Source organism: Phodopus roborovskii, unplaced genomic scaffold (assembly GCF_943737965.1).
Source record: "Phodopus roborovskii unplaced genomic scaffold, PHOROB, whole genome shotgun sequence".
Lineage (NCBI taxonomy): Eukaryota > Metazoa > Chordata > Mammalia > Rodentia > Cricetidae > Phodopus > Phodopus roborovskii.
This window is the reverse complement of record NW_026126424.1, coordinates 9,009,306-9,027,669: the sequence shown is the minus strand read 5'-3', so window position 1 is coordinate 9,027,669 and position 18,364 is coordinate 9,009,306. Positions and strand designations below refer to the sequence as shown.

Below are 18,364 nucleotides of genomic sequence, written 5' to 3'. Positions count from 1 at the left end.
TTGTTGGCCTCTCTGAGTTTCAGGTTCTTCATAAAGTAGGAAAACACCTTTGTTCTTGGGGGAATCCCAAGGAGTAAATGCAGTGTGGCTTAAGAAGGCAGGCTGAACATTGAGTTATCCAGGGTCTGCCAGCGCACAGTGAACAGCTTAGGGCAAGGTCTCTAGCTTTGTGCCTTGGAATCCCATCGACAGTGCATGAAATGGGCACAAAAATTGCTGCGGCCCTTACCTGGACCACTGGTCAAAAGGATAATGTATGAAGGTTGCTCAGCAGATCCAGGGCTAAAGGCTTTAAAAAGGAAAGCATTGTCATCATAGTTTACAAAAATATTTCTCCGACTGCCTGACATGTAGAAGATGATTAATATGTAATTCTCCTGCCTAGTCCCCGGAAGCTGTGAAGCTGTGTGCCTGGCTGCCCCGCTCCCTAACTGCCATCCTGATGTGAACTGATAAGTCATCTGTCAGGATTGCCTGCTGTGTGAAAACATGGTTCCCTTGCCAAGTGCAAAAAACACAACACCATACTCGTTGATGTCAACTTCCAGGAGGAATGTTTTTCTGTTTATTCCTACAATGCACATTTCTTTCATGCACAGGGCCAACTATAGTCCTCTGCCTTTAAACTGTTTCTTATGTCATGCACATACCAGGAACTTTTGTTTTTTTTTTTTTTTTTTTTTTTTTTTTATGGGGCAGAGGAGGGAGGAACTGAGGGCTCCTATCTTCGCAGTGTGCTTTGAACATCTCTGAGTGTTCCCATTAGCAGAGGGAGGTTGAAGGGCAGGTCTTAGGAGAGCTTGCTGAGGCCTCTGACTAACATTTCAGTAGCAAGCATGAGATAAACAAAGACCACCAGACCACCACAAGAATCTTCACATGGAAAAAAAAAAAACAGTGAAAAATAAAAGTAAACACTGATGTTTGTGTCCATAATAAAAAAAAAAAATCACTTAGAGGGGAAGCCACCCTCTTCTTTCTCATGATTGTACTCTGTTAGCTCCCAAGCTTCTGATGAAACCACTCATCTAGAAAGTGATCTGGGGGATTGAACCTAGAAATCTCCATCTATATACCTGAGCGACACCCCCTACCCCGAATTTGACAATGTTCCAACTAAAGTTCTCTTCATTCAATTGCCTCAGAGTAGTTCTTTGATTTTTGGGTGCCAGAGGTAGACTGATGTGAACACATCATACGGACATACACTTTAACTACTTTGGAATAGGCTCCCTCGGCAAGAAAGAGCTGTGTCTCTGTGGTTCTGTGGGGGATGGGAGCTCACAGGGGGATAAGTGGTGTCTGGTCATCCAGCACTTTGCCTGGTATCTGGATCCTATGGGAATTTACTGGTCTACTTTGTGGCTGGAGGCCAACCTTGGTGGGAAGTCAAGAGAAGAATTCCAACTTGGCATTTCCCCAGAATACTTGTTGACTCCGCCAGCAGCTTTGAAGTGTTCACAAAAGTCTGTGTTCCCCCAGAGTCCAGTGACAAGGGACACAAGACCAGAGAGGGTCAGTGTTTCCGGAAATATGTTGTTGGAATTTGCATACTTTTCTCATGGTGTGTGTGTGTGTGTGTGTGTGTGTGTGTGTGTGTGTGTGTGTGCATGCGTGTGTGTGTGTGTGTGTGTATACACATCAAACCCAACAACTGTGCTTTCAGGAGAGCTGAATGTGTTCTCCACGTTTCCTTTTGAAAGCATGCCTAGGATTGAGCATTTCAGAAAGCAGTCACTTCTTGATGACCTTGATTTCATACACCCTCCCTGCTGTGAGGACTGTAAGAGATCACAGTTGATACTGAGGAGTTCAACCTTAAGATGTAGGTACTTGTGGGTTCTTTCCTAAGTGACTGAGGTGATATCAGTAGCTACTGACCACCCAAGTCTGGAACTCTGAATAGCATTCCTGGAAGGGCCCCAGAGAGCTTTGTGCTTTCATAGCATTCTCTTAGCATTTCTCAGCACCCCCTATCCAATAACTGCAAACAGCCTCCTATGTTAGTGTATCCCTTTAAAAGAGTATCATTTGTTTTTGAAATCACAGATGTGACTAACTGATGCTAGAATATAGGCTTTGGGATAATCCACAGCTATTCTACATACATTGAGAGAGCTTGGCACTTACTAAAACAGCGTTCTTAATCTGTGGATTAAGATCCCATTGGAGGTCAAATGACTTTTTCACAGGGGTCACATCAGATATCCCGCATATCAGATATTTACATTATGATTCATAACAGTAGCAAAATTACAGTGATGAAGTATCAACAAAATAACTTTATGGTTGGGGTCACTACACCATGCGGAACTATATTAAAGGGTCACAGCATTAGGAAGGTCAAGAACCACTGATTTAGAATAAAAGACATCAGCCTATGTATGTTAAATACCTATTTGTAACACATTTTCCTGTGCCTACAAACCTGTTGCTTCTTGTGATTTAATAGGATAAATGGGTGTTATTGTCAACAATCATTGTAGATAGTGCCATTTTACATGTTCTAGGATGATCATTCAAATGTGCACTATAAAACATAGTTCTAAAAATGTGACTGTGAATAGTCTAAATACATACACTGTGTCTTGTCCTGTCTCAGAATATGCTTATTATGGAAGTATTAAAGATAGGCTAGTGAGTGCTCTTAGGCTAATGCACTTCCTCCATAAGTGAGAAAAAGCTGATCTTGTATTTGCATAATACCCACCTCCCTCCTAGAATCCTCCAAACCACACTGGAACACACTTCCCACAGTACCATGTTTCTCCTGGGAAGAGGGGTTTGACATTATAAAGGGGAAGCTCTCAGAAGAGGAGTTTAACATAGTCTTTCTGTCAGTGATTGTGATTACGTCTGGGAATAGAGCCTGCAATGGATCCCTCTGGCCACTGTTCTTCAGGCACCCAACACAAGGCACACTCAGAGATCCATCATCGCTGTTGTTGACAATAAAAACTAACTTCGTGAAGAGACAAGGAACAAGCAAAAACAAAACAGAAAACAACCAACAAAACACAAACGAGGGAAAGAAAACGGGAAATGGCTTTTCCAGACTCCCCAACCAGCCAACCAGCTAACCCCAACAATCTCCACCTAAGTAAAAGCCAGGACTCAGATTTGAAAGTGGGTGCAGCAATGGTTAGATCCCAGAGTTCTAACCTCCTACCTGCCACACTGACAACCTGTCATAACAGAGCACGCATGGCTCCTTGGAGAAGGGAGAAAAGAGGGAGCCCATCTTCCTCATGGAGTTGGCTTGGTTTCCTTCCCATACTGGTCTTTGGAGTGTTCAACCTAATTTCCCACCATGGACTCTGTGGTCCTGAATGAGGTCTCTGCTACCATCCATAAAAACTGTAGAAACTGAGTCCAAGCACCAGTCATGTCTCTAAGAGGGGTTTCTAAACCCGCAAGCAATCTCCAGATAAAATAACATAGCCACGTTAGTGGTGTCTTAAGTTGTGAGCTGCAAATAGTGGTTCTGCTAAGATCACCGGTCAACAAGAAGCAAGCAAGACCCCTTCTCAAGGACACTGCACACCACTAACCACTATATGACTGTGGATACTTCTAGGTTACAACTAGCAAGAGCTCTTTGGGACCAATGATTTCAAATTAACTTCCTGTCGTTTGTGAGGCAGCTCTCTGTCTTTCTTCTAACTCATGCTATGTTAAGAATGCAAAGTTATGCCACACATGGTGGCAAACACTTTTAATCCTAGCAGTCAGAAGGCAGAGGTTGGTGGGTCTCTAAGTTGAAGGCCAGTCTGGTCTACAGAGTGAGTTCCAGGACAGCCAGGTCTACACAGAGAAACTCTGTCTCAAAAAAGCAAAAACAAAACAAAAAGCTAAGTTACTAAAATGACCTTTTCCCTATTTCATATGAAGAAATAATTTTTGGTTGTTCCATTAATTTAAAAAAATACATGGCATTTAACAAAAAGCCTATGCAGGCAATGAGTAATGCAAATTCACTGTTCTAAGGGGCTGGTTTGACCCCTGTATTTTGCAAGAATCTTCCTAATTGATTTCCATAAAGGCAAACAGAGACCAAATCACTCCCGATAGTTGCATCAGCACCACCAAATACAATAGGAGGTTGTCTAGAGAGAAGTGGGATGGTGAGCCCCACTACCATGTAGCCATTCGAGAAATATCTAAGACTAATAGTTTTACAATGGATGCTCCCCCATTCCCCATGGAGGGATACTCCCTTAACCTAGAGGCAGGAGGGAGGGCCTAGTCCCTATTTCAAATGACTTGACAGATTTAGATGACCCCTCCAGGAAGGCATGGGGTGGAGGGGTGGGATGGGAGGGTGGTTGGGGGGGGGGCATGGGAGGGTGAAAGAGTGGGAGGGAGGGAAGGACGGAGAGGGAACTGGGATCAATATGTAAAATAAGAAAAGAAAACAAACAAACAGTGGATGCTCTCCAAAGGGAAATTCAGATGCTATAAGAGAAACATTAGAGAAATGGTTGAGATCAGAGCAAAGTTGTACACGAAGCCTTGAAGTAAAACATACAGTGAACAGGTAAAGAAGGTAGTATTTTAATAGGATAGTGGAATACAGCAGAATGGCAGTGACAGCAGAAGACAGGAATACAGCTATCTTGAGACTGAAGTGGTACTGTGTCCTCTCAAACCAGGAAAATCTTTACACATTCATCCCCTGCACAAAGCAGAGGGTTTCCCCTGGAGCTGTCACCACTGCTTCGCACTCCTCTACATTAACCCACATTGAAGATTTTCCATGGTTGGTTGCACCCGGACTTAAAATAGATATGAGAAAGGTCTTCAGGTTTGCGATCGGTGCCATTATTAACCTCATAGCCAGCTGGATGACAACATGGTGCGTGACCAATCCAAATTTACAAGGTAACCTTGTTCAAACTATGCTGGCTCATCGAATAGAAATAAGAAAACAAAGGTGCAAGAATAGAGTTGCAGGGACAGTGGAGGGAGGACATGCCAAAAAGCAAACTGGACGTGAGAAGAAAATCTGTGAGGTCACGCAGACCGGCTCCCAACGGTTCTTGCTTTGTCTCCAAGCACCAGTCAGTAACCCCGCCCCTCCAGTCCCAATTATGTGGCTTCTCAAAGTAAAACAATAACCAAGCATGACTTTATGTCCATCCTCCTTTTGGTGTTACTTGATGCTACCGTGCTACCCTTTGCCTCAGCTCAGGAAAAAGAAACACGTGCTTTCACCAGCAATGGGAGATGCACTCGACAATTCCTTAAGGAACTGGGGTAGGACCATGGAAATCCATTTCTAAGCATAATGAGATTTCTCTCCCTAGCCTAACTACTTCATATACATCTTCTGAAAGGAGTCTATGTGTGTGAGAATATCTAGGCAAGGGCCTGACACAGGGTAAGTGCCCTGCATCTAAGACCCTCCTTGTAAACTATTGCTAGGTTACACAAATCCCAACAAGTAAGAGTCCCTTCTCTGTGACAGCAAAACATCTGAGGTTACTGGGCAGAGCTGATCCTGTCCTCCAGAGATTTCCTATGTCCTTAATAGCAGAAATAGAACTAAAGAGTGACATGAAGGGAATCTCGGTCATCATGTTATATTTTCACCCCATTTGAGCTCTTTCACTATGCGAAGGGCTCTGTTACAGCTGTTACAGAAGGGCTGTGCCTTCAAGCTTGGTTACCCTGATCACTGTCTTGTGGCTAAAGCCTAAACCCTAAGTATCCTGCTTACTTGATATAATGGCACATGCCTATTTGGGGATATCACAGGTAGTTTTAAGTGTGCAAAGAAAATAAATATATTTTAAGTCAAACCGACTTGGGGCTTTGACCCAAAAACATAATATTATGCTTCTTGGACCCAGGTTGGGAAGTAACGTATCAGAAATTAAGTAAGTAAGATGAGGATCGGCTAAGCACTGTTGGGGGCTCAACACTGCAAACACTTCATTTCAAGCAAAGTGGACACTCAGCTTCAGCTACGAGATCACTCTTCCACGACAGACGGTTTCCACACCTGTACTGTGACGCCGCTTTTCTTGGCTGAGAACTTGGGCCTTGGTGCCACAAAATACGATGAGGAGGCTGATTCTTGCTTCGGAGAGGTGGGAACACTCACAGGCACTGGGGATGCGCTAACGGGCGAGGTGGCCTCTGCGAAGAAGGAGGGCTGAGAGGTATAGGCCGGTACCGAGTACACAGACGAAGCCTGCGCATTGGTGGGAGAGCCAACATTCGCCTGCTGGGGAAGAAGGGCTTGCTTCGTGGCCGGAGCTGAACTGACCTTGACCGTTGACTTTTGAGGGAGGCCATTCTTTGAATCAGGAGGTTGAAAGGTAAACAAAGATGAGTTGAGCTGATACGGTTGGTGCTTCATGACATCCAAAGTGTTAAGAGGTTTCTTGCCCTTTTTCTTGCTCGTTTTGGAGGCCTGGGCGGCCTGTGGCTGAGACTTGATAGCAGCCAGTGGGTATGAGGGGGAATGGATAGGATTGTAGGCCATAGGAGGGGGTGCTCGCACATTGGAGGAGTACTTCCAACTGGCGGGCAAGGATGGAGTGGGAGACTGGGCTCGAGCTGTATGGGCCTGCACTGTGTCGGAATCCACCACGTACTTCTCCATCCTCGACTGCCTTTTGGCAAAGAGCTGGGCTCCTTTCCCACTCATTCCAGGAAGCTCATTGGATGGTCCTCCGGCACCAGCATGAGCAGCATTCACTTGTGGTGGTGTGGGTGCTGATAGCTTGGGTGTGTAGTTATGACTGACGACTACTGCTTGGGGCCCTTTGAAGGGACCAGCCAGGTTCAGTGCGCTGGCAGGCCGGCCAGGAGGGCACGAAGGCTGGGCTATTTTGATGGACGACACAGCTGTGACCTGCGGTGGATTGGGTAGACTTGATGTGGTGAAGTCAGGACGCTGGGCTGGGGCCACTCCCGGAGACCAGACTGGAGAAACTGGGGTTACTGGTTGGGAGGAGGAGGACTTGACTGCAGGCTTTGGAGCAACAGGAGGTGGGGTCTTCTGTTTGGCAGAACTTTGCATGAAGTTACACGCCTCTGCGCCTAAGCTGAGGTAGTCTTCTTCAGGCCCAGAATCCCCTCCAGCTCCAGTGCCTCGCTTACCTTCTGCATTTTGAAGAAGTGACAGGAGCTCAGGGTTGGGGCTCACTTTGGTTTCTTTAAAGGTAAACATGGGTTTTGTTGTGCCTCGTCTTTTGGCTTCCTGCAGTATTCCTGTTCTTTTCGCCGGCACTGCGATCCTCTCATCTCGGGACGCTATTTGCTCAGATGAATCATAGAAGGCTGGTTGTGACCATGGAGCAGGCTGGGGCCATGGAGGGGGCTGTGCGGGGCCACTGATTGGACTTGAGACCCCTCTGGAGAAGGCTTCAGGTGGGGGTGTGACGGCGGAGTAAGGTGGTGGGGCAGGGAAGTCGGAGATGGGACTTGTCACACTCCGCGTTGGGGAGAAGGGGGCTGCTGGCTGGTTCATAGTTCCCAGGAAGGGCTTGGCGGTTCTATTCATAGGGATCACCCTCTGGGCCCCTGCTGTCTCAGACACTCCACTGAAGCCATTCTGTTGTAGCACATTGCCAAGACTATGACCCACCTGGATGGAGCTTTCACTCACAGAGCTCTGCACTCTCAATGATTCCTCTTCCTGCCTTTGGTAAGAAGTCACGGTTCTCAGCCCGTCCGTCTGCAGCCCATCTGCTGCTGGTCCTCTGCCTGGCATCACACACGCTTTCTCCTCTTCATTTTGTGCTGTGAACTGCTCCATCCTCTCTCTCCTCTTAGCAAACATGATCGCTCCCTTGCCTGTGGTGTCTGGCAGCATCTCCATCTTGTCCCCTCGGTTTAGTTTCTTTTCGATGTTCACCAGTCCAGAATCCCAATCAAAGTGCACAACGTGTGTGTTCTCGTCAGTGTCAGACAGTAACTCCTCGTCCACTTCTGACTCGCTTGTTCCAAGAAATGCAACCTCGCTTATCTCGTCTTTGTCACCTTCCTGGTCCTCCTCCTCCTCCTCTCGTTCAAGCTCTCCAGTACCGTAACTGACTAGGGTGTACTTCCGGGCCCTCCGCCTCCGCTTCTTAAACATCAACACCCCCTTGGAGTTGGGGTTGGGAGCATCCGTTAGAAGGAGAGCGATGCTTTTGCATTTAGACTTAGCTTCTTTTACTTGCTTTTCTGACAGACTTTCACTCCTCCTGAGCCCTAGGGAAAGAACACAGATTGTATTGAATTGACGAATACAAGAAACAACGCACAGCAATTGACTCTCAATGAGGAACATGAATACATATACAAATTCTTATGACTGGGTGCTGACATTTGAAGAAATCAAACTCATGTATTTTTCATTCATTCTGCCCCCATCCATCCTCTGTACCCTGGGAGTGTACGTCATCAAGCACCGAACTACACCACTCTTCATTCCTTTCAAATTTGCGCATATATAGTAGCAATATATAGCCCTGTTCAGCGGCTTGTTCCATTTACTCACCTAAACACAGCTTTATGTATGCTGACTTACAACATGGTTCACACCCCTCTCCCCCATGGGTTGGGAAGTGCCAGTTAATAGGATATGAGTATATTAAAAAGTATATACTTTAGGAATGTAAAGTTTTGAAAATAAGATGTACTTTGTACTGCCATATATCTAAAAGTGAATTGTTAACACAGAATGCTTCAATGGGATGCAGTTAAATATTTGTTTCTTCATTTTTACCCTGACAACCACCTCAAGTCTTTCCAGTGAGCTACTGAATTAATAAGGATGCACAACAGCGAGTTAATAATTGATGTATTGAGTTAGTAATTGTTTTTCAGAGTTTTTAGAACTTTATGAAATCTATCATAAACTCTAGATTCAGTACTAGCTACACAATTCTGCAAATGGAATAGTCTCTTATAAATACAGCATTGCTTCAGTTGCAGAGAGAACAAGTGTAAACCTTGGGAAAGTTAAAGATTATCTGACTTAAGGCCTTTGAAACTAACATTGGAAGTGATACAGCAATCATGCTATTAAAAAGAAGAACGTGACAGTTTAAAAAGGTCAAACTTTATATTTTCATGTTATTGTTATAAAGAGTTATTGGTAAATTAATTTATAGCATCAATTAATCATAACCACCTTTAGTGAGTATGCTCTATAAATAAATTTTATAGTATCTTGAGTTAAATGAAGGTATCAAAAAATAACATATTTCATGACTGAAATAATTTTTGTTGTTAAAAGCCAGACTTAGTTAACCAAAATAGAATGAGAGAAAGTGACTTTAGAGTAATCTTACAGATATTTTTCTGGTGATCAAATTTTGTGCAGACAAAATAGTTCAAAACCTGGCCATCATTAAATATGATTCTTTCTTGACTAGTGATATTACAGCTTGCTATTAAACTGACAGTAGCAGCTGCACAGTTGTCTGTTCACTGCCAAGATGTGAACTATGCGCATGCTGTCACAGCACTCAGGGTTAATACGCTATATATGTGAGGTTGTCTGAGGGATAAGGCGCGGCTACTGGCACTTACCAACACAGCTACAAATGGCTGTGCTAAAAATATGCACCCAAAGGAACAACAAGGCTACAAAGCTGATGTATGACTTTGGGTCACCAAGTTCATTGCTATTGTGTACAGTCAGCCTTTGCATCCTCTAGGTAAACCCAAAGCCAGCAAACTTAAGAAAAACAACTATGCATATGAAAGAAAACATAGTAACTTAACTGCAATTCTTGACCCCATTCTATTTGTGACCTTAGTAACCCAGATAAAATTCCAGCAGAGGCCTTGCATTAAGCCCCATTTTTGGTGGGAGAACACAGATCGGCCTGAGCATGGCCCTGGAGATCGAGCCTGGGAGGTGTAGCAACGCCGCCACCTAGTGAGGCTTACACCCCGGCAAGGATCATGTAACCGCTGGGCATCACATGCGCTTGTCCATCAAACACTTCTGCAAGCATCATCAAGCCCCAGAATGCCTTTTCTTTTCCTTTCTTTCTTATCCAAAATGAAGCTCCACTTTTAATATCAGCGACTTCAGAAAAAGGCAGAACTGTTTTTGTCATTTAAACTGAGCCCCCTTAACTTCCGATATCCTTCAGAGTATTTTAACATGAAATGTCTTAACACTCTTCAACAAATAAAAGAGGCATATTTCATGTTTCTTTAACAGTTCCTGCATCTTTGGGGATAAAATGAAGTTCATAAAAAGACATTTCAGTCTATAATGAAGTTCAAATTTACTGATTCCGATTCTGAAACTGGTACTCTCCACACGATTTATATTTGTTATTTTGTGCATTAATTAAAGCATTAAGGATGGTAGGAAGGTATGAGAAAAAAAAACCTTAAAAAATTCATGCAGCCCAACTAGCAAACTACTGTAAAATGCCAGCTCCCTGGCCAGCAGCTCCCACCCACCCCCAGCAGGACTTACGAGCATGTCTTGCCCTGTGCTTGTGTGGTCTGCTGTGATCCTTCTCTGAGCGCTGGTCTTCCCCCTGCTCGGTGCCTTCTGGTGAGACTGCAAAGGAGACCAGAGAAGGAGGTGCTTCTGACCGCCCTCCTTCTACCACTGAAGCCACACACCCCTTTCCTGCCTGCAGCCTGCACTCCTCCGCCTTCTGCCTGTCAGAGCAATCTAGAATCACTTCCACCTGGGGCAGCCCTGCGCCTCCTGCTTCTCCTTGGATCACTCTCAACTCCCGGCCGCTGGAGGTCTGGATTGTTGTGCTGGACAGCAGAGAAGTGCCTGCTTCCTCAGCAGCAGCGACCGAATTTATGTGGACAGTCCTCTGGTGTTGTGAACTCCAGTCTGGGTCAGGAGACTTGGATTTTTCATCTCCCTGGAGAGTTTCTATAGGGCCACTCGTGCATTGATGTCTGTCCTTTGAGAGGGACAGTTGTAGCTCAACCACACAGCCTGGCTGGCCTGCCTCTGCCTTTTCCCTTAAGATGACCTCTTCTACCAAGTGTCCTTCTTGGGAGTCAAGCATCTGGGGAATTTTCTCTCCTGTTGTGCATTCCGCATAACCCCAATCATTTCCTTGGTCCTCGCTTAGGGGAACTCTACTTTGGACTGGAGCAAGAAAGAGGTCTTTGCGCTGGATCTTTGAGGCTGGAAGAATCTGCAGGGTGGTACTTTCCATGGCTCCCCCCTCATGTGGAAGATCTTGATGGTTTACGTTTTCTGGTTCAGAGTCCAAAGTCTCACTTGTGCCACTACATGGTCTGCATACAAAACAAACAAACAAACAAACAAACAAACAAAAAACCAAAACAAACAAACAAAAAGTCAGCTTGTATCCCACCTGCAAAGGATTTCCAAACATTTATGATGTCTTATGCATGGTTCAATAAAAATCGCCCCAATAACTCCACAGTACTAGAAATAAGAACTTGACAGCACATCCACATGGCTACTAAAGGTCATCAAGATAAAATTGTCTTTCAAGAACAAGAAAAATACATTTAAAAAAATGAAATCCAAACCCATCTTTAATTCAGCCTTTACCTGTAAAAAGCACAGGGTTTAGCTATATGTGTGCCTCTCATAGGGTATATCTATGTGTGATTTGAAATTGTTTGGGTTTTTCTCAACACACCATTTTTTTTTTTCTGTAGGTGACCAGGAACTTCAGTGTCCTGTGGAGTAAGCTTTGGCCCAGACATCATCAAGTCACATAGCTACATCCAGAACTTCAGATCAACCTTAAACCTCAAATAACTTTTAGCCAAGATATATGCTTGAAAGGCTGAAAAGGAAATCCATTTCTAAGCTCCAATGAGCATAGTAGACCCCAGCCCAGATCTCCTATGCAAAAAGCAATCCTTTCTATGCTGCAATGCATTGTTAAGTCATGCGGTGTTTATACTCCGAGATGCTGTCCCTTCTATGTGCACTTGTCGTTTCCAGCACTTTCCTTGTAGAATCCCTGTCCTCACACTGATTCTCTACATCTGCTAGGAAGACAGAGCTATTCCACAGTCTTCTCTGATGCAAACCTATCCATTCACAGCCAGGTTTGCATATTTGGGTTTCTGAGAAGCAATGTCAATTCAGGAGTCATATAACTTCTTTCTAAATCTCCAGTCTGTAGGCCTGTTTATAAGAGAAATGTCATTCACAGAACAGCTGTAGGAAATGCCTTCATTTCTCATACTTGTAGAGTTTTCAAGCAGCAGTAACTCTCTCTTCCTTTCTTGCTTCCTTGGGATGAATCCTGACTAGTACAGGGATCATTCACAGAAGGGGACAGGGGCGGAGCTCCTACTTCTATTCAAAGGAATTTACTCTGGAATTATGTGGAAGTGGAATTTCAGGCCAATGTACAAAATGTTTACCTCTGTGATTTTGACTGCATTTAGAAAATCCCAACAAAAATCAAACCAATTGTTGCTTGCTTCCTCTATGCAAGCTATTTGAAAAGCTTCATAATGATATACTATTTAAAAATTATAAAAACAAAACAAATTAACATAAATATAAGTCAGCTGGTAGTGATGACACAGGCCTTTAATTCCAGCTCTTGGGAGGCAGAGGCAGGTGGATCTCTGAGTATGAGGCCAGCCTGATGTACTGAGTAAGTTCCAGGACAGGCAGAACTACACAGAGAAATCCTGCCTCAAAAAACCAAAACCGCCACCAACAAACAAAACAAAGAAAAAGCAAAAAAAAAAAAAAAAAAAAAAAAAAAAAAAAAAAAAAACTTTTTGAAACATGTTGTCAGTAGATTAGACTATTCACTTTTTGAGATGGGGGTTTTTACAGTATAGACCACACTGGCCTGGAATTCACGCCATAGCCTAGGCTTCAAGTTATGAAGATCCTCCTGTCTCAGCCTCCCTATAGTCAAGGATATAAGATTGAGCTAGCAGTCTAGGCAGTTTATTCTCACGTAGAGAATGATGAACAGCTCTATGTGACTGAATCCGGAGAGCAGTTTAATCTAGCGGAATTGGATAAAGGTAGCTGAAATCACTTTGAACTATTTATTCATCAATTATGCATCTGAGAAGAAAGCAGTTTCACTTTACTCTAGACTATAGATCAGGATACAGGCAAACAGGCCAGTGCTAATATTTCTTGGGAGCTTAAGTGAAATGTATACACATGAATAAAGAAAATCATAAAGAATAAGAGGGGGATATATACACACGGGTGCTCAGTCTCACCATTTGTACAATTAGAAAATCATTTGCTTTTGACTTTTTATGATTTTAATAACATCTAAGGTAATAAAGATTCAGCATTAGAAGTCTGGAGTTTGTTTTGCTTTCAAATAGTGTTCCCAGCCATCTCTGGGAAATAAAGCAAACTCTCGCAGTGACATGACTGAGGACTGCTTAGCTTCAGGAACATGTGCAGATGTCCACACCGCTGTTGCTTTGGGCCTCCTAAGTTGGTCATTTCATTAGATTTCCATCAATTAACTATTTTTAAAATATTGACTGATTTATCATTTTATGTGCATGAGTGTTTTGCCTGCATGTATATGTGTGTACCACATATATGCCTGGTGCCCTTGAAGGTCAGAAGAGGGCATCCGATCCCCTGGGACTGGAGGTACAGTTTTGAGCTGCCATGTAGGTGCTGGGAATCAAGTTATGTCCTATGCAAGAAGAGCAAGTGCTCTTAGGTATTGTTCCAACTCTCCAGGCCAGTTAACTGTCTCTTAGAAATTCAAATTATTTAAGAGAAAAACCAAACCAAAGAGGAGCCTAGCTATTCGGAGCAGCAGAGAACAAGTGCATTTATTTCTAAAACGAGGTAAATGCCTAAGGTTGAGCTTTGAACCAAATGTTTTCTTATCTGATAACATCATAATGGAAACAGGAACCAGTAGAACACGTCCCAGACTAGTGTGTTCCAGAGAAACTGGCCTCATTAAGTCAGTAAAGACACAAAGAAGGAATAAAGTAGAAAAGATTGATGCCCTATTTATGTGTAGACTTTGCCGAGAGGGAAGCTGGAAGTCTTCAAACATTTAGTAGATTTACTCAGAATGGGGCAAATGCAGGTAGATGCTCCCTTGGCACCTGGTACATTTTTCTGTTCAATTTTATTGGGGTTTTTGTTGTTGTTGTTTGGATTTTAAATAGTTACTTTTCACTGGCTACTTTGAAAAGCAAAAGGCAACATTAGAAGTAAGTGGGATCCTAAGAGCTTGATGAGTAAATATTTATATACACTAACATGCATTCATATATGTACTGTACACGTGAGGATTCCTATATCACATGACAGTGTGTAGGGGGTCTTTCTTCTACACTGTAAATAATACTTCAATAGCACCAAATTTTTTTCTAGCCTCCTTCTCCATACCCATGGTTTTATTGGAAGTTCTGATAAGTGAAAATCTACTTTTAAGCTTTTTGTCCCCCCCCCACAAGGCATCATCTTTGTATAAAAAGTTATTGTATTGGTCAAAGGTTTAACACACAGCTATTTTCAATTCATCTTTAAATCTAAGAATTATAACCCTGACCGTATAGAAACTCTTCACTTTGGAAATGACATTGTTATGATTAGTATGCCAATCTTTCTAAAAAAGGTGGTCTAAAATACCTAAGATTTTCAACAAAGTACTTAAGTATTTACAAGTTAAGTCTCAACTAGCCAGAAAGCCCCTTTGAATAGAATTGACTGATTTATTATTTTATGTGCATGAGTGTTTTGCCTGCATGTATATGTGTACCATATATATGCCTGGTGCCCTTGAAGGTCAGAAGAAGGCACCGTGGTGATCTGTTTAGCTGTCCTGACTTTCTATACAGTATCATGAATTCCCTCATAACTCACAGGACCTATATTTGTAGACTCTATAGTCATTTCCACTTAGCTTCAAGAAATGCAACAAATTTGCTTTACCTTTTAATAAGCAAGTGGAGAGAGTCCGTTATGCTCTCCATGAGCTTGATAACTTCTGGGTAGGTAAGGTCTGCACAAGGGCTGCCATTGATAGACACCACTTCATCCCCCTCACACAGACCAGAGCCTGATGCTTTGCTCTGGCTTCGAATCTGAGTGAAAAAAAAAAAAAAAAAAAAAATGAGGCAATACTTAGAATCACATAACTGGTAGAAACCATGTCATCTTCTCCAAGGGAGACATAATTGGCCTGAAATTAGGAATCCAACCCTGACTTTTACTTCATCTACTAACTTATAAGTCCATCTTAAATACATTTTGCCTCCTCTTAAACACACACACACACAATTCATGACTTACCATGACAACACCATTTAACTGATAACATTGTAAGGAAATAGGTAGCAGGCAAGCCAAGCCATCACCAAGGAACCAGAAAAAAAGAAACAGAGAATAAGGAAAAATGGAGAAAGAGCCTGGATATTTATGTTGATGCAGAAAGTGATCACAGGAGCTTGGGGCACCGGCTTCAGGAAGCAGATGGTGGAGATGGCCATTCAGGAAGACGGGATGCTGAAGACCACCCCAGTACCCAAGGAGAGCATGTGACTGGGACATTAAAGGAAGGAATCCTTGATTAAAATGAACTTCTCAGGCAGGCATGGTGACCAAAGCACTTGGGCCAGTTTGGTTATGCATAGATTGTTCCAGGTCAGCCAGGATTACCTAGACAGACCCTGTCTCAACCCAAAAGGCCCACCTGCCAAATAAACAGACAAACTAAAAATCTAGTCAGGACATGGAATTGAGGACAAATTTTAGCAAAAAGACAAAATGATGACAATTAGAAATAAAAAGGAAAGAAAGAAGGGAATAACAGCCATGCTATATAAGGTCTGCACCACATTGCACCACCAAATGTGGTTGAAAAACAACTGAATACAAACCTAGAAGGGACTCTAGAATATTAGCATAACAACAGAGGAGTCCCATCAGCTCCATAGTGAGCAGTCAGCCGGGGCTAACATCCTGTGCAACTATAATCCTGCTGAAACACTGCCTCTTAACCTCAGGTTACCCTTCTATGTCCTGCTTGCTCCCTTGTGCAGTGGCCCCTGGAGACCCATAGGCTGGACTCCCTCGCATTCTGACTTGTGGTGGTTGGAGTTGGTCAATAGAAAGCACTAGAATGAGTTCAAAGAGCGTGGGGACAAGATATGAGAGCTTATGGCCTCCCTCTGGGTCTGCTGTGCTTTGATTTGGCAATGGCTCTGCTCTTTGGTCTAGATAGTTCTAATTCTTGTCAGTCTGTCCTATGGCCTTAACTTTCGTTATGTTCTAACATGAACTGTCAACTTGTGTCTCTAGGCCTAAGGGTGTCCAGACTACAGAGTGCCAGGATGGATTCTGAGTTCCATACCTTTCATGGCGCAGTCTTAGTCAGAGGTAAAAAGTCAAAGTTTTAAGCAGCTTTATGAGCTTGCAGAACAAGATGAAAAACTGTTTCTTGGAAGACAAATCCCTAACACAACAGAGTTGTCTGTCATCCAAGCACATGTTGCTCGGGAAACATGCAGTCCATCACCGTGCTTATGTTTGTCAAGTGGGGCTTTTAATGGTGTCTGAGTAAGCCAAGCACCAGCATGGGAGTCAGCTGCATTCCGGCAGTGCCTACGTGCTACATTCCCATGTGCTACGGTGACTGTGTGGCTTCACTGGCCTGTGTTTGTCTGCAAAACACAACTGTTGCGCCCTCAAGCACCACGGAAAGGCTGGGCCTGGTAGTGCAAACCTGTGATCCCAGACCTCTGGAGTCTGAGGTAGAAAGATCCCTGTGAGTGAGACACGTCTCAAAGCAAACAAGCAAAACCGTTAAGAAAGGTAAAAGTGTCCTCGTCAAAATGATTTTCTGAAAGATTAATCTCTGTTTCTCTTGTCTCTTGAAGTTGGTTTTGATTTTACCTTTTTTTGTTTTAGTTTTGGTCGTGGTCTTTCTTTCTTTTTTTTTTTAAAGAGAAAGATGACATGAAGTTGGATCTGGGAGGAGTTGGGGGAGGGGAAAGAATGTGACCAAAATGTATTGCATGAGAAGAAGAAAAGGACACCAAAGAGCAGACTAGAACAGAGTGAAAAAACAAAACAAGTAAAAACTTCAGTGTTACACTTCCTGGATAGCATAGAAACCCAAACGAATACGGTGGAGAAGGTACTGGAGAAAATGCCTAGAATGTGTGATAAAGAAAAAAAAAAAAAAAAAAAAAATGGAGTAAACCAGCTTCCAGTGCAGAAGTCTGGCAAGGGTGTTCGATGAGACTACTCCATTCCTTTCCCTGCATTCTTTCTAGTGTACTGAGTGTGCCACAGAGGCTGACAAGAAAATGTCAGCCCCTGGTGAGGAGTGTCAGCATAGCAGGTTCACCAGTAAGACGTGTGTGTGTGTGTGTGTGTGTGTGTGTGTCTATTAATTTATTTATTTATTATGAAACAGGGTCTCTTATAGCCCAGGCTGGCCTTGAACTCCTGATCTTCCTGCCTCCACACTGGGCTGAAACTTGTATTTGGAACTGAGTTAAGAAAAGAGGCGTCCACTTGGGAGGCCCTGTTTGGTTGGTACTGATCTGTGGATGATATTTCTCGGCTTCCTCAGTCCATGTCTGCATATTGAACCCTGGACCCAGCTGAATCCCAGGAGCATCCCAGCTCCACTTTCTTTTTTAAACCAAGTGCTGCCAAGCCCTTGGGCAGCCAGTTCCTCCCTCCCTTGAGATCACATCTGGAGGCCCATTCCTAAACTCCACCCTTCCAGACCTGTCAAGAATTCAAAGTGATATTTATTGAATAAAAAAACTTTTCCTTTTGGAAGGGTAAGGAATAGGGGTTTGGTGGGGGGCAGGGGAGGAGGGACGAGAGAGGGAACTGGGACTGACAAGTAAAACAAGCTTGATTCCAATTTAAATAAATAAAAAGAATGGGGAAAAGCTAAGGTGTAGAAGTTGAGAAAACTATCAGCTGGGCTTTGGTGGCACACACCTTTAATCCCAGCACTTGAGAGACAGAGGCAGGTAGGTCTCTGTGAATTCAAGACCACCCTGGTCTACAGAGCTAGTCCCAGGACAGGCCCTAAAGGTCTCAAAAAAGAAAAAAAAAATTTAAAAGAAAAAAAAAGAGAGAGGGAGAGAGAGAAGAAGAAGAAGAAAAAAGAAAATTATCTTTAAATACCACCCCCCCCCCAAATATCTTTTGGGCATTGATATCTGATCAAATTCTTTTGCATTCAGAATACACACTCTGCATTATTTTGTCCCTTTGGGGGTTTGGGAGACTAGTCTTGTGGACCAACCCATAGAGAGTTCTGACTAATGGTCTTTAAGGAGCACACATGTCCAGCTAGCATTGGATGGATGTCCCTCAGTGTCACTCAGGGACACAAACTGACAGCATTGTTTCCATCCTCCATATCTGTGTCTTGACTGACTTTCTGTTGTCTTGTTC

General features: G+C 43.4%; 1 protein-coding gene across 1 annotated transcript in view; it reads right to left on the bottom strand.

Moving 5' to 3' along the window:
- The window catches only part of Synpo2 (synaptopodin 2), a 142,819-nt gene that overhangs the window by 26,777 nt on the left and 97,678 nt on the right, over window positions 1-18,364 (bottom strand). The window contains exons 2-4 of the mRNA XM_051185563.1: window positions 14,873-15,024; window positions 10,439-11,232; window positions 6,005-8,205 (exon numbers count right to left, since the gene is read on the bottom strand). Of these exons, the coding sequence (XP_051041520.1) occupies window positions 6,005-8,205; window positions 10,439-11,232; window positions 14,873-15,024 (3,147 nt within the window). The remainder of the gene's footprint in view (window positions 1-6,004; window positions 8,206-10,438; window positions 11,233-14,872; window positions 15,025-18,364) is intronic.